Below are 15,960 nucleotides of genomic sequence, written 5' to 3'. Positions count from 1 at the left end.
TTTGTCTCTTTGGTTAGATTTATTCCTAGGTATCTTATGGTTTTGGGTGCAATTGTAAATGGGATCGACTCCTTAATTTCTCTTTCTTCTGTCTTGTTGTTGGTGTATAGGAATGCCACTGACTTCTGTGCATTGATTTTATATCCTGCCACTTTACTGAATTCCTGTATGAGTTCTAGCAGTTTTGGGGTGGAGTCTTTTGGGTTTTCCACATAAAGTATCATATCATCTGCAAAGAGTGAGAGTTTGACTTCTTCTTTGCCAATTTGGATGCCTTTGATTTCTTTTTGTTGTCTGATTGCTGTGGCTAGGACTTCCAATACTATGTTGAATAGCAGTGGTGATAGTGGACATCCCTGCCGCGTTCCTGACCTTAGGGGGAAAGCTCTCAGTTTTTCCCCATTGAGAATAATATTTGCTGTAGGTTTTTCATAGATGGCTTTTATGATATTGAGGTATGTACCCTCTATCCCTATACTCTGAAGAGTTTTGATCAAGAAAGGATGCTGTACTTTGTCAAAAGCTTTTTCTGCATCTATTGAGAGGATCATATGATTCTTGTTCTTTCCTTTGGTAATGTACTGTATCACATTGATTGATTTGCGGATGTTGAACCAACCTTGCAGCCCAGGGATAAATCCCACTTGGTCATGGTGAATAATCCTTTTAATGTACTGTTGGATCCTATTGGCTAGTATTTTGGTGAGAATTTTTGCATCCATGTTCATCAGGGATATTGGTCTGTAATTCTCCTTTTTGATGGGGTCTTTGTCTGGTTTGGGGATCAAGGTAATGTTGGCCTCATAAAATGAGTTTGGAAGTTTTCCTTCCGTTTCTATTTTTTGGAACAGTTTCAGAAGAATAGGTATTAATTCTTCTTGAAATGTTTGGTAGAATTCACCTGGGAAGCCATCTGGCCCTGGGCTTTTGTTTTTTGGGAGATTTTTGATGACTGCTTCAATTTCCTTAGTGGTTATAGGTCTGTTCAGGTTTTCTATTTCATCCTGGTTCAGTTTTGGTAGTTGATACATCTCTAGGAATGCATCCATCTCTTCCAGGTTATCTAATTTGCTGGCATAGAGTTGCTCATAATATGTTCTTATGACTGTTTGTATTTCTTTGGTGTTGGTTGTGATATCTCCCCTTTCAAACATGATTTTGTTGATTTGGGTCATTTCTCTTCTCTTTTTGATAAGTCTGGCCAGGGGTTTATCAATCTTGTTAATTCTTTCAAAGAACCAGCTCCTAGTTTCGTTGATCTGTTCTACTGTTCTTTTAGTTTCTATTTCATTGATTTCTGCTCTGATCTTTATGATTTCTCTTCTCCTGCTGGGTTTAGGCTTTATTTGCTGTTCTTTCTCCAGCTCCTTTAGGTGTAGGGTTAGGTTGTGTACTTGAGACCTTTCTTGTTTCTTGAGAAAGGCTTGTATTGCTATATACTTTCCTCTTAGGACTGCCTTTGCTGCATCCCAAAGATTTTGAACAGTTGTGTTTTCATTTTCATTGGTTTCCATGTATTTTTTTAATTCTTCTTTAATTTCCTGGTTGACCCATTCATTCTTCAGTAGGATGCTCTTTAGCCTCCATGTATTTGAGTTCTTTCCGACTTTCCTCTTGGGATTGAGTTCTAGTTTCAAAGCATTGTGGTCTGAAAATAGGCAGGGAATGATCCCAATCTTTTGGTACCGGTTGAGACCTGATTTGTGATCTAGGATGTGATCGATTCTGGAGAATGTTCCATGGGCACTAGAGAAGAATGTATATTCCGATGCTTTGGGGTGGAATGTTCTGAATATGTCTGTGAAGTCCATTTGGTCCAGTGTGTCATTTAAAGTCTTTATTTCCTTGTTGATCTTTTGCTTAGATGATCTGTCCATTTCAGTGAGGGGGGTGTTAAAGTCCCCCACTATTATTGTATTGTTGTCGATGTGTTTCTTTGCTTTTGTTATTAATTGCCTTATATAATTGGCTGCTCCCATGTTAGGGGCATAGATATTTACAATTGTTAGATCTTCTTGTTGGATAGATCCTTTAAGTATGATATAGTGTCCTTCCTCATCTCTTATTACAGTCTTTGGTTTAAAATCTAATTTGTCTGATATAAGGATTGCCACCCCAGCTTTCTTTTGGTGTCCATTAGCATGGTAAATGGTTTTCCACCCCCTCACTTTCAATCTGGGGGTGTCTTTGGGTCTAAAATGAGTCTCTTGCAGACAGCATATCGATGGGTCTTGTTTTTTAATCCAGTCTGTTAGCCTGTGTCTTTTGATTGGGGCATTTAGCCCATTTACATTCAAGGTAACTATTGAAAGATAGGAATTTAGTGCCATTGTATTGCCTGTAAGGTGACTGTTACCGTATATTGTCTGTGTTCCTTTCTGGTCTATGTTGCTTTTAGGGTCTCTCTTTGCTTAGAGGACCCCTTTCAAGATTTCCTGTAGGGCTGGTTTTGTGTTTGCAAATTCCTTTAGTTTTTGTTTGTCCTGGAAGCTTTTTATCTCTCCTTCAATTTTCAATGACAGCCTAGCTGGATAGAGTATTCTTGGCTGCATATTTTTCTCATTTAGTGCTCTGAATATATCCTGCCAGTCCTTTCTGGCCTGCCAGGTCTCTGTGGATAGGTCTGTTGCCAGTCTAATGTTTCTACCATTGTAGGTTACGTATCTCTTCTCCCGAGCTGCTTTCAGGATTTTCTCTTTGTCTATGAGACTCGTAAGTTTTACTATTAGATGTCGGGGAGTTGACCTATTTTTATTGATTTTGAGAGGGGTTCTCTGTGCTTCCTGGATTTTCATGCCTGTTTCTTTCCCCAAATTAGGGAAGTTCTCTGCTATAATTTGCTCCATTATACCTTCTGCCCCTCTCTCTCTTTCTTCTTCTTCTGGGATCCCAATTATTCTAATGTTGTTTCGTCTTATGGTATCGCTTATCTCTCGAATTCTGCCCTCATGATCCAGTAGTTGTTTATCTCTCTTTTTCTCAGCTTCTTTATTTTCCAGCATTTCATCTTCTATATTACTGATTCTCTCTTCTGCCTCATTTATTCTAGCAGTTAGCGCCCCCATTTTTTATTGCACCTCATTAATAGCCTTTTTGATTTCTACTTGGTTGGATTTTAGCTCTTTTACTTCTCCAGAAAGGGTTTCTCTAATAACTTCCATATTTTTTTCAAGCCCAGCTAGTATCTTTAAAGTGATGATTCTGAACTCTAGATCTGACATTGTGCTAATGTCCGTATTGAGTAGGTCCCTGGCAGTCGGTACTGCCTCTTGTTCTTTTTGTTGAGGTGATTTTTTCCGTCTCGTCATTTTGTGCAGAGGAGAATAGATTAATGAGAGAACAAAATGCTAGCAGAGTAACCACGTCCCCAGAAAATATACTCTAAACAAATCAGAAAAGACCTGAAGCAGTGGGATAAGAAGGGGAAAGAGAGAAAAAAGAAAAAGAAAAAAAAAGAAAAAGATAAAGATAAAAACAAAAACAAACAAAACAAAACAACAACAACAAAAGAAAAACCAGAATGTGATCAGATATGATCTATATGGTATATAGATCAGTGCCACACACTAGATTTGGGGTGTGTTTTGGTCTTTTAGAAGAAAGTGTCTCCCAAAATTTTAAAGAAAGAAAAACTTATATGTGTACAAAAATAAGGGTTGATATGATGAAGGGATGGAAAATGACTGTAAAAATGGAAATTATAAAAAATTTTATAAAAGGAATTGATAAGTTGTTTGAAAAAAGAAAGAAGAGGATTTAAAAAAAGAAAAAAGATAAAGAAAAAAAAAAGGGAGAGGATGTGATCAGGCAGGGAATAGAAAACACCATATACTAGAGATTTAGGGTATATTTTAATCTGTTAGAAGAAACTATCTCAACATTTTAAAGAGAGAATAACTTATATATATAAGCCAAAAATATGGTTAACTACTATGAAGGGATAGAATATGACTCTAAAAATGAAAAATAAAAATGTTTTTTTTTAAAAAAGGGATTGATAAGATGTTGGTTGAAAAGGGAAAAAGAAAAATTCAAAAAAAAAAAAGACAGTTAAAAAAAAATTTAACTTTAAAAGACTAAAGAATCATGGTAAAAAAAAAAGCCGTGAATTCTATGTGCAGTAGTCCCCTAGCGCTGGAGTTCTGCCGTTCTCATTGATGGGTAAACTTGGTCTTGGCCGGCTGTTCTCGCTGATCTTCGGGGGAGGGGCCTGTTGCCGTGGTTTCCAAATGTCTCTGCCGGACGCGGAATTGCCCCGCCCTTGCCCCCTCCCGGCTAAGTCATCTGCTCGGGTTTGCTCTCCGGGGCTTTTGTTCCCTGCGAGCTTTCCGTACAGCGTTGGAGGCGGAGAGTGAAGATGGCGGCCTCCCAATCTCCGCCCCGGAGGAGCCGAGAACTCGGGGCCCGCTCCTCAGTGAGCCCCCAGAGAAAAGCCGCCAGTCACTCCCGTCTCCCCCGTCTCCGGCCAACTCCGTGCTCGCCCGGCCTGTGACCGCGCGCCTCTATCTCTGGCACCCGACCCCGGGTGGAGTCTCCAAACCCAGCAGATCCCTGCGGTGCCCTCCCGCGCGGCTCCTCCCGGGGGAGGAAGGTGAGTCTCCCCCGATCTGCCGCTTGCTGGGTCCCTGCTGGAGGAGCAGGGGCCCGACTGTGCCGCGGATCACGGTCAATGGCAACCCCGAGCTGAGAGCCCGCGCCTGGGCTCCGCCTCTGCAGCCGGCTTCCCTGCTCCGATACCTGGGAGCTCTGCCACACTCCGGCACCCCCGGTCTTTCTGTGACCCCGAGGGTCCTGAGACCACACTGTCCCGGGGGGTTCCAACCCCCGCTTAGCCACCGGAGTGACGTCCCTCAGCGGAGCGGACTTCTAAAAGTTCCGATTTTGTGCCCCGCGGCTCTATCACTTGCCAGAAGCGGCCGACGGAGGCCCCTCCCCCGCCGTCTATCCTCCCGAACATCGCCTTGGATTCACTTCTCCGCACGTCCTTCCTTCCAGAAAGTGGTCGCTTTTCTGATGAGAGAGTTGTTGCTCTTCTTTTCTTCGATCTCCTGTTGGGTTTGTAGGTGTTCAGAATGGTTTGATCCCTATCCAGCTGAATTCCTGAGAGGAGACGAAATCCAGGTCTCCTACTCCTCCGCCATCTTGCTCCGCCTCCCACTGGGGTTTTATTGGGTTTGCGTTGAACTCAAAGAATTTTTAAGTGGCAGTTGACAGCATCGTAATGTTGAGACTAGATCCCCTGGTCCATGTTTGGTCATGGCTCTTCTTTTCGCTGCCACCATCCAAGCCACTGTCCCTTCTACACTGAGCTTCAGAAGCAGCCCATCAAGTGTCTCCTTGTGACCACTGGCCCCTCTGATCCCTCTTCACACCAGGCCAGGGCTTTATGTCAGGTGTTCCCTGGACTTGAGAATATTCCCTTTCCAGCCCCTCTTCCTTCAGTAATTTCTCCTCATCTGTGGGTCTTTTCTCAGTTGTCATTTCCTCGAGGAAACCTTACCAACTAGGCAGAATTTCCTTCCCACGGTTGCCTTTCCCTTCCTTATCCCTTCTTCTGAGTCCAGTTGTCATTCCGCATTTGCTCTGAGTTCTCTGAGCACAGGGCTGCGTGTGCCGTTCCCTTGTGTGGTCCCTCTGCCCTCACCAGAGCAGGTGCTCCTTAGTGCCAGTGAGTTTGGTTTTTTCCTCTGCGTCTTCATGTCTTTAAGTAAAACCTTCACAGTTTGCTTTCCATGGTTGTGTCTGTTTTTTGTTAAGCTTATGTCTATAACATTTCCGATTTGTTGCTGGTGGAGAAAAGCTGTTGATGTTTGAACATTCTTGTATCTGCCCTGAACTCAGCCCTCATTGCTGCCTGTCTTGTTGGCTTCCTCCTCAGGCTGGTTGGGTACTGGTTAGGTGCAGCCCCAGCCTCACCTCTGACCCTAACAGCCTGCAGAGGAAGCAAGAGATTGTTGCCCCCAAAAGATTTCTGAAGAGCAGGGAGGGGCTTTCTCCTCAGCAGCCCCCAGCTCATTTGCTCTCTTCTGTGGCTCAGACGGCGTCCCAGGCTCATTGCGGAGTCCCTCCGCGGTGAGGGCGGGGCTCAGCTTCGCACAGCCAATCAGTTCCAACTTCCCTCCGGGCTGACTCCCCTCATTACTGGGGCTGCCGGGAGGTGGGGTGGGGGTTGTCACTTTGTACAACCGGGATTCTGCTAGAGAGGTGGAGGGGCAAACAGGCCCGGGGTGAAAGTCTACACTGGACATCCAACAGAATGGTCCTATGACTTTCCCATCAACCCGGTTGAACGCTTTGATAAAACTAGAAGATGTCCTGACTTGGAGTTCTTTTATTCCTGGAGTAAATCGTGTGTACCAGTCTTTGAACGTCTGGTTGTGTTTGATCTGCGAGGATTTTGTTTTGGACCTTTTGTCCATATTCATGAATGAGATTTGTCTGTGTTACGGGAAGCCCTTTTAGTAATGGGAGTTAACAGAGTGGAAACATTCTGAGATGCAAAGGTCACTTAGTTCCTGGGTCACCTAGCCTCGCTGAGCCTGCTCCTCATTGACACGGTGGGGACAGCCCTGATGGACCCGGGCTGCCGTGAGGAGCAGATAGTACCCATGAAAGAACTGGTGAATGCTAACGTGACGCAGACTCAGAACTCTGTCCCACACGTACACAAGGCACCGTGTTTGTGAGTTTCTTCCATGAGGAGACAGGTTTGGAGAATGCTAACAACGGAGATTTCGCTCAGCTTTCTTCATATAAACCATCATCAGAAAACCAGCCTTGTGCAGGAGGAGAGGCCCTGGGAACATGACGGTAAACATTACATTATTGGTGTTCAGATATTAGGTTCCTGCTTTTCATAATATCCTCGGGGTGTGGGGGAAGATTCGGTATTTTCTGAGATTCTGCTGTAAAGTGCAAGTTATTGCTGGTACCGTCACCCAATTATTCTGTACTTATTTTACTTAGACTGTAGTAATTGGAAAAAGATTAGATGTCAGGACTTTGTATTTTGTTGATTATATTACCAGAGCCTCTTTAATCGTTTCTTTTATTCCTAATATTAATCATGAGCTCCTAGCTGTTAGGAGAAGAGCCTGATGGCGGATTCCTAACTTAAAGAAATAATTACTTCAGTTTCAGTGGGATTGACTGAGTGTTGATACACCTGCAAATTGAAACGTGTTCTCTCGCCGTTCGGGGCATGTGGCTGTGACACGGGGAGACACAGAAGGTCCGACGGACCTCGGGGGCCGCCCCCTCAGTCCCTGCCGTGCCCTCTCCTGCCCTCGGCAGCTCCACACCCGCTGGTTCCGGGCCCCTGTGCCCCTGGCTGGCCCTGCCCTCTGTGACCTCCCCACCCGTGGGTATTCGTGGATGCAGCAGCGATTGTAGTAGTCTACCTTGAATAACGTGGCTACCCCCTTGAGCAGTGCTCTGTGAACACAAGCTTGTCTCTGTGACATGATCTCTGTCAAAAGCAGTCCTGAGCAAAGCACCTCATATTCGTAAGCAGTGAATGGTGAGAGGGAGATAGGATGCAGGAAAGAAGGGAGCACCGGGGGGGTGGCGGAAGTGGGGACAGGTGTTGGTGGGACTGAGGGAGGGAAGGAGGGGACGTGTGGAGGAGGCCTCTACTGCTCCAGGGAGGAAGGTGTGTGGTGCCCCACCTGTCCCAGGGTGGCTCTGGGGACACTTGCCATGCATTTAGTAAACGTGCACTCTGTGTGGCTTAAATGTAGACACTTAGCTCTGCCGGAGTGGAGGTCACTCAGCGTCTCTCGTATATTGAGAACAATCAGTATCTGAAATCTTTCTCACTTAGATTCACTCTGGTTTCATTTATGGAGCCCCCCTCCCCTCCAGGAACACTGACGAAATAGGTCAAAGCCCTGTGGGGAGTTCGCTGTTTGTAAACCCTGTTTTCTTTGTCTCTTTGTTGTCAACAGAGGAATTACGGAAGTTGAGCTGGTCCGGAATCCCTAAGCCGGTTCGTCCAATGACCTGGAAGCTGCTCTCAGTAAGTCTCGGGGGGGCCTGGTCACCAGCGCGGCCTGGCCCAGAGTCTGGCCCCAAGTGTGGCCTGGAGTGTGGCCCGGAGTGTGGCCCATCAGCCGTGGCCAGGCACGCGCTCTGTCTTTGTGGCAGTGATCTGGGCCTTGGCCTGAGCTAAGGTGACATTTTCCATCTTTTGCTTCATTTCAAGCTTGGTTTGACAAGGCTGGCAGAAAATGAGGATGAGTAATTATTTATGACAGCTGTATTCTTTTCCTGTGGTTTTATTATTCTAGAAATCTTTGTAATATTTTCAAACCTGTGATAGAGAAAGGATCCATCATGGAAGACTATTTCAATTCTTAGGAATCCATCACAGTGAAATACGTTTGACCATTTTTTTTTTTTTAATGTACTTTACTAGTGATGTAAGGGGGAGAAAGTGATTCTAAAAGTATCTGTGTTTCTTTGATGGAGGGTGGGGTTCTGGTGCCTCACCCCTGGTTCTAAACTGCCCAACTGTGGAGACTGCTGGAGAAGATGAGGTGGGCGGGGTGGAGTGGCCATTAGCACTCTCTCTGGTGCTTCACTCCGGTCAATATCTGAAGTGAGCTTGGCCCTGCTGAAAACTTTGGAGTCATTTATAGACAGCTTTCTTCTCTTTCCCTTTTTAAATTATCTTTGGAGCTAAATCAGTAGGGAACTCTAAGTGTTTACTCTAAATTGGGTCTGACATTCAGTATTTAAAAGACTCTTCTTGCTAATGAGTCTTAATAAATTTGCAGCTTAGTACCTCGTAATCCTAAATGCAGATGCCGCTCTCAGCAGTGAATATTTATCAATTAAATATTCTCTTGCAATTAAAATTAGACCTGCTACAATTGCTTATGTTTCTGTTTTGTGTCTCTTATTTTAAGCATTTGTGTCTACTTTTCAATATGTCCTATACAATAGGTTACAAGCTTTTTAGATTGAACTGTAGGAAGTTTTGAGGATAATATGTTTAAGACTTTATAGTGCGATTTTATATTTATTAAGGTCGTGCTGCTTCTGGGTAGAAAGCCTTCATGAATGATTTTGTCCCATTCCTTTCCTTTGGTTCTCGGTTTGTGTGCATTGTAGCTGAGCTACCCTGTGTGTGATGCCCAGTGGCTGGCTGGGCAGGCGTGCGACCTGGGATTCAGTGGGCATGGAGCAGAAGGGGGAGGAGATAGATGCTCCACTTTGTTGGTTTGAATGGGAGGGAGGGTGTAGGTGGGTAGAGTCTGTAACCGGGAATGTTGGGAGTACAAGGGAAAGAATATCCGGGTATCTCAGATACATGTATTTGTGTAACCCGTTAACTGACTGCAGGGACCCCTTGCCCGGAGACAGAGATGAAGCAGATCCTAATCCCCCCTGTTAGGAGGGGCTGGGTCAGGTCAGGGCTGCAGCACAGTCTGGGATCACACACAGTGGGATGTGGGGGACGCAGGCGGGAAGGACGGGCAGCCGCAGAGCAGGGCCACGTGTGCCAGGCTGGGCTTCCCTTTCCCAGGGTCTGCAGGTGCTGCAAGGTGGGAGGCTGGGCACTGGGAAGGACAGAGATGAACTTGGCAGTTCTGGACCTCTTCAGGCTTGGGTTGACGGGTGAGTTAAAAAGAAGTGTTGGGGTCAGTGAGCAAAGCCTGTCTTTCCAAAGTGGCGGAGGGTGGGGGCACCAAGAAAGGGAGGGGCGGTTCCAGGGGAGTGCAGACTCCTGTGGATGGCAGGCCAGGCTTCTTGGTGAAGGTGGGGTGTTTCTGGAGCATCTTGAAGGATGTGTCAGTGTCCTTGGGTCGGGGAGACGGGGAGGGCGTACGGCCTATGGGATGCAGCTCGGTTTGGACGAGCAGGAGCCAAGGTGAGCTGGCTCCCTAGGAATGGCGGGCAGACTGCTTGGATTAGGGAGGGGGTGGCTGGGGACCAGGAGCAGGCCACGATGTGAAGGACTTCAGTGAGGGGTGAGGAGGCTGTTTCTGGAGCGGGAAAGCCGGGAGCCTCTTGAACGGTCTTTTGGTTGGTGCCTTCATTTATTTGATCAGTATTTCTCCAGCACTTTCTGTGTCTCTGGCTCTGTGTTTGGCACTGGGAGATAAGAAGGGAGAAGAACCAAGTCGCTGTCCCTCATGTGGCCTGCAGAAAGAGAGGGGGTCCCTGCCTTCCTCTCTCTGCCCCAGGACAGGCTGGGGTCTCACCATGGGAAGGAGCCCACTCTCTCAGAAGTCTGGGCCCCAGGGCACTGCTCACCCTGTGTCTCTACCTGTACCTTTTTGCTTGTTTCACAGCATCTATTGAGTGCTTGCTGTGTGCCACGCTGTGCACATGCATGGGATTCCTGCAGAAGTGGTGATCTCTGAAGGCAGGGTTGCAAGAACAGATAGGCCGGTATGGCGACCAGGGTCTGGCACCAGCAGGAAGAATGTGCTGTGCTGCGCTAGGGGCCTGTCAGGAGGAGGAGGCGGGCAGCCAAGACAGGGAAAACTGGGCAGGGGACGAGGGCCTGGAGGCTGCAGGGGCAGGTGGGGGGGACTCAGGCTGCTGGAGGAGGAAACTGGGTGGTTCTTTGGCGCCGTGCTCACTCATCATTCAGGGCACATGTGCTCATCATGCCTTTGCCATGTTCTGGGCCCGTGCTGGCGAGCAGTGATGTCATCCCAGCCTTCAAGGTGTCCCCAGACAGCCCGGGGAGACAGGCCCATGCACATCCTGTATGCCCGGGGGGAAAGGATGGGCTCTGGGCATCCAGGGGCAGGGAACCCACCAGGTTGAGGGGTGCTAGTCAAACGTGGGCATGGACGGGGGGAAGGAGGTCAGAATGGTGGGGACCATCATTTCCTATCCCCTAAACGCTGACCCAGGAGCTACGTTAGGAGTCTCTCCTTCTCTCCTCCTTACTGTAATGGAAGATTTGGGGAGCACCGTGAAGGATGCCAATCACTCATTTCTGATGCGGTGAGTGTTTCCCACGCGTCTGCCCTTTGCAAGTGCTAGGTCACAAAAGAGTCTTGGAAAATGGTAGGGAGAAAACCCGGCAGGCACTTCAGGGTCATGGGCAGGAGAAGGGTCCCCCAAGTTTAGGCCACCTCTCAGTCACTCTGAATCCGAGGTTTCATGTTCCACTCTCCTGGGAAGCTTTTGTAGATCTTGGTGTCTGGGCCCACAAAGCCAGTTGGAGCCTTGGGGTAAACTGAGGCATCAGGGTTTGTACCAATTGCAGCCTGCCCCAGGCTGGGCAGGGGTGGGGGCAGCAATGATACGGTGGCTTTGGGCTTTGGGCTGCCCTCTTGACCTCTTGGGTGCACGTTAGTGGTACCGGGGAGCTGGGGAACTGCCAATCTCTGGGGTCCCCAGGGATTCTCACGTGTGCCCAGGGTGGAGGCAGCTGCTCTAGGATGTGTGGGTTCCACGTGGGACAGGGCAGGGCATGCACGGACCAGCTGGGAGAGAGGACCCACTGAAGGCAGTATAGCTGGGCCCGGGTGCCTCGGCTTGACCGACAGCGTGCTGTCCCAGAGGCTCAGCCGAGCGGGTGGGGTGGGGTGGCTGGGCCCAGCTCTTCGCTTCCGGACCCTGAACCCAGGACCGAGGAGAATCTGTCATTTGTCCGGTTGAAAAAGACAACTGAAGCTGCACTTGAATATGAATCTACTTCAAGACCTGGCAAACTAATGGCTTTTTCCCCCAATCTGTTCACGATTTGTCATTAATGTGATCCCGGTGGTCTTTTGAAGAGCACTATTCTTAATGGATGAGTAGGAAATGCTCCTTTAATGAAGAAAGATGGGAAACTTGGCTCCTGTCATTTACAGAGGACTAACATATACCCTAGTTCAGAACATATCGTTAAACCACCATTAATGCGATTTAACATTTAAATTCCCTGTAAGCACGGCAGTAACTTTTTAAAAATGAGCACTGTAGAAAATTATATTTTTGGCTCATTTTTTAATAACTTCTTCAGAAACATTGAACAATAATTAAACACGTAACATTTGTGCTGGTGAGCAGAATGGTTAAGAGTGATCAGTGAGGTGTTGGCATCACCCTTTTTTCTCATGGCGTGTCAAGGTAGGATCGCACGTGAACCCGCAGGAGGGAGCCACTGGATGCGTGTATCATGGGGACAATTTTGATATAAGTATATGCAGGTATTATTGTTTTACATTTATGATTAGTGTTTTTATAGCATGCTAATACGGCAATTAAGTTTTCTGTAGTTCTGTCATTTAAAATTCATTGCATACTTGAATATGTTTCGTTTGCATAATTTCCCGTCTGGCTTAATTATCTGAAGGCCCCAACTTGCACATGTGTTTTCCTTTAGGGATGGGAGTATCAGGAGTGTGTGGGGGGGTGCTTTTTATTGCCTCTGTTCCTGTTATGACATCCTGGCCTTTTAGAATTTCTCTTTTAATAAGTGAAGTTAAAATCTGGGAGTGGGGAGAAGGTGTGAGTCCTTGTTCACGGTCACTAAGACGCCTGTGGTGTTACCGCGTGTGACGGATGGAAGGCCGCCCACACCGTTCCCTGGCTCATACCCCTCGTTGCCCCACTGCCCTGGATGGAAGGCCAGCTCTGGCCTGGCCCACAGGGCCCCCCACCGGCCGCTGCACACACGTCCCCGCTTCTCACCTGCCACGTGCTCTGGCCTTGCCGAGCGGCAGCCTGGACACGCTGCCCGGTGCGCTCGACACAGGCGTGTGACCTTTCTCGGGGCGTCTGCTCTGCTTCTCCCCCTGCAGCACTGTGTTCTCCAACACCAGGGCTGACTCCAAACCAGTCCAAAGCCGGCCCAGAACCGCGTGCTGATACTTGTCGTGCAGTAGCTCAGACCTCTTCCTCCCTGGGCCCCCAGGGCTGGGGCCCTCTGGGGTATGGTGGTCCTGCTGCACAGCACAGCATCATTCATTCGTTCGGCAAGTCTGCCCTGAGTATCCGTGGTGTGCCCCGCGGGACAATGAACGTGGGGGGCTTGTGGGGGCGGAGATAGCCTGAGCACAGGGCAAGACCTCCTGCCCTGCTGGAGCTCGGAGCTCCAGGTCTAGTGGGTGGAGGCAGCGTGAGCCAAGTCCCCGCATCTGACCGGCTCTGAGAAGCACCTGGAGTGGGGGGGAGATGCTGAGGTCAGAGTGGTGACTCGGAGGAGGGAGTGCGGGTGTCTTGGGGAGTGTGCGCTCCAGGCTGGTGCATGCTTGGAAGAGACGTGAGTTGATTGCAGGGCCTGTCCCCGCGGGTTGCAGTGCAGGGAGCTGAGCTCCAGGAATGATGCACACAAGCCATGGCAACAAGTAGTTCATCTGCTCCGATGCCGCAGGGGCGGGGGAGGCGCTCAGAAGACAGTGTGCTTGTGGGAAGGCCGCCGCGGCCCTCGTGCGCAGGCTGGAGGAGATCAGAGGCCAGCCCTGCTGCCGAGGTCTCGGGCCGCTCGGCCTCCATGGCCTGGGGGCTCAGGCGGCTCCGTGTCAGCTGCCCCGCTCCGCCTGCTGGTGCCCACCCGCCTGCTGAGCCCTGTGTGCAGGCAGGAGTCCCGGCCCAGGAATGGGCGTTCAGAGAGAGGTCCTGAACCGGGGAGCCAGAGGGGCTGGCGGCAGAGCGGGGAGGGCGTTCGCCTCTGGGCAGGGGCATGATTACAAGCCTTGGCAGCTTCCGGAGCTCAGTGTGAGGCTGCGCGCAGGGTGCTGAGCCCAAGGTGCGAGGGTGCGAGGGCCTGGGGGCCCGGGACACATGCAGAGCTCAGTGAACAGGGTGTGTGTGTGTAGATGACTCCATAGGGCGGGGACTTGTTCCCTGAGTTTCTGTGACTTGAGCCAGGTGCCCCTGAAGAGGGCCGGCTGCAGTGTGCCCCCCGGCTCCATAACCCTGGGCTCGAAAGGAAACCCCGAGGCTTTTCCTCTTCTGCAAATGCAGGAACAACCGCATGTCCACCGAGGATTCAAGGCGGTGCCGTGTGTAGCCAAGTGCCCGCGAGCAGCCTGCTTGCTCAGCCTGCGGCTGTGGCAACCTCAGGACCAGTACTTGTCTTTTTCCAGGAGATGACGGGGACTGGAAGTTGGCAGTAAGGTCAGATGGTTGTGGTGGATCCTGGTGGTTCCCGAACCGGTGGTCTGTGAAGGCGTCTCCGACGTGATGAAGCCGCGTCAGGGCTCACAGCCCCGGGAGTGGTCGGCCCCCAAGCAGGGGCAGGGCTGTGTGGGGCGATGCCCCGGCGTACTCCGGATGGTGCTGGCTGCAGAGGCTGGATCGTGGGGGTGCTGTCCCCACGCAACACTGCTTCACCACAGTGGGGAGCTGGGCGTGGCTTTGAAGTGAAATGTGTAGGCACGGGATGTTGGATAAAGGAAATTTTCTTACAAAGGAATGAGAAAGACTAATCATAAAAGATTAATAAAAGGGGCTCTATTAAAGTTAGGAACTTGTCTTCATCAAAAGACATCATTAATGGGGAGAAAAGGCAAGGCAAGGGGGGAGGAGGAGACGCTCACAGAGGACTCACATGCAGACGATAGAATAGACACGTACAGTTGAGCACGGGCAAGGCGGGGGTGACCTCACGGAAATGGGGCCACGCTTGTACACGCATTGAGCAGCTGAGGACATGCAGCGGCACCTGTCAGTCTTCTGGGAAATGCAGATTAAAGTCACCGTCTAACAGAGACCTCGCAGGCCCACTGGGATGGCTGAGGTGAAGATGGACAGCACCAAGTGTTAGCCAGGATGTGGAACAGTGGGTGCTTGTGACTGCTTTCACTCTGGAAAATTCTGCAGGAGGTCTGTGAAAGGGAGGTGCAGCCAGGGGTCCCCCTCCTCGGTACATACCTGACGAGATGCATACCACGTGCCACAAAGGACAGGAACAGGAGTGTTTATAACAGAGAGCGGTGGCAACCCAAATGTCTGTCCACAGGATGGATTTTGTACGTGGGAACACGTGACGATGAAAATCAGTGACTCTTAACATGTTACAAGAATGAACGACTTTTTCAAATGTAATGTTTAAGCAGCCAGACAGAAAAAATGATTCCATTTATGTAAAGTTCAGAAATAGGCACAATTTACCCCAGTGTTAGCAGTCAGGGATCTAGCTCTAGGAAGGAGGTGAAGGACAGTGATTGGGAGGCTCCCGAGGGACCTTGAGATGGGGTCAGTTCGTGGTAATTCCGCACACATTTTGGGTGAGTGTATGCACACACACATTCTGTTTCAATACGTGTTTATTAAGAAGAAGCTTAACTCGTATGACCCAAATGAGTTAAAGCAAATGTGTGCGAGAGTGTAATTGATAACAGAATAGATGCTCATGGAAACACCTTCCGAAAAGAAAGGGAACAGAGGCACTCACACAACAGAAAAGCTGTGGCTGGATTCAGGCCCACCTCATCGTCAAGGCTGGCGACCCTCTGAGCTCAGTGCTCCTTCTGCTCGGCTCTTCACGGTGCACCTGCAGCCCGTGGTTCTCCCGCGTGGTCGCAGGGTGGCTGCCACAGCTCCAGTCTCTCTGCACATCCTCTTTTATTGGTATTATTATTAAAAGACTTATTTACTTATTAGAGAGAGAGAGCACGAGCATGTGTACACAAGCAGGAGGGGCAGAGGAAGAGAGAGAGAATCTCAAGCAGACTCCCTGCTGAGTGCAGAGCCCGACGAGGGACTCGATCCCAGGACCCTGAGATCATGATCTGAGCCGAAATCAAGAGTCAGGTGCTCAACCAACTGAGCCACCCAGGCGCCCTGGATGTGGGGGAATTTTAAAAGGCAGAAAGTAACATATAGGATATATTTGTTCAGCTATTCACTTTCTTGCTCATACATAAATTCACTTAATAAAAATTTGACTGCCACGTGGCTAGCACACTGAGGGGCTGGTTCTGACGGAGTCTCTTGCCAGGTGCTGCTGGAGCTCGGCGTGGCCAGCCCGCTTCGGGTGTCAGGCTGAGCCTCCTGAAGAAG

General features: G+C 49.2%; 1 protein-coding gene across 5 annotated transcripts in view; it reads left to right on the top strand.

Annotated features, from left to right (window-relative positions):
• Positions 1-15,960, top strand: part of TBC1D22A (TBC1 domain family member 22A) — a 322,639-nt gene that overhangs the window by 82,487 nt on the left and 224,192 nt on the right. For all 5 annotated transcript variants that reach the window (XM_064590478.1, XM_064590475.1, XM_064590476.1 and 2 more), the window contains one exon: positions 7,947-8,017. In XM_064590478.1, coding sequence (XP_064446548.1) covers positions 7,947-8,017 — 71 coding nt within the window. The remainder of the gene's footprint in view (positions 1-7,946; positions 8,018-15,960) is intronic.

Source organism: Mirounga angustirostris, unplaced genomic scaffold (assembly GCF_029215605.1).
Source record: "Mirounga angustirostris isolate CCGP_5_RB_7025 unplaced genomic scaffold, mMirAng1.0.hap1 SCAF_5, whole genome shotgun sequence".
NCBI classification, from domain to species: domain Eukaryota; kingdom Metazoa; phylum Chordata; class Mammalia; order Carnivora; family Phocidae; genus Mirounga; species Mirounga angustirostris.
This window is presented reverse-complemented; position numbering and strand designations above follow the sequence as displayed.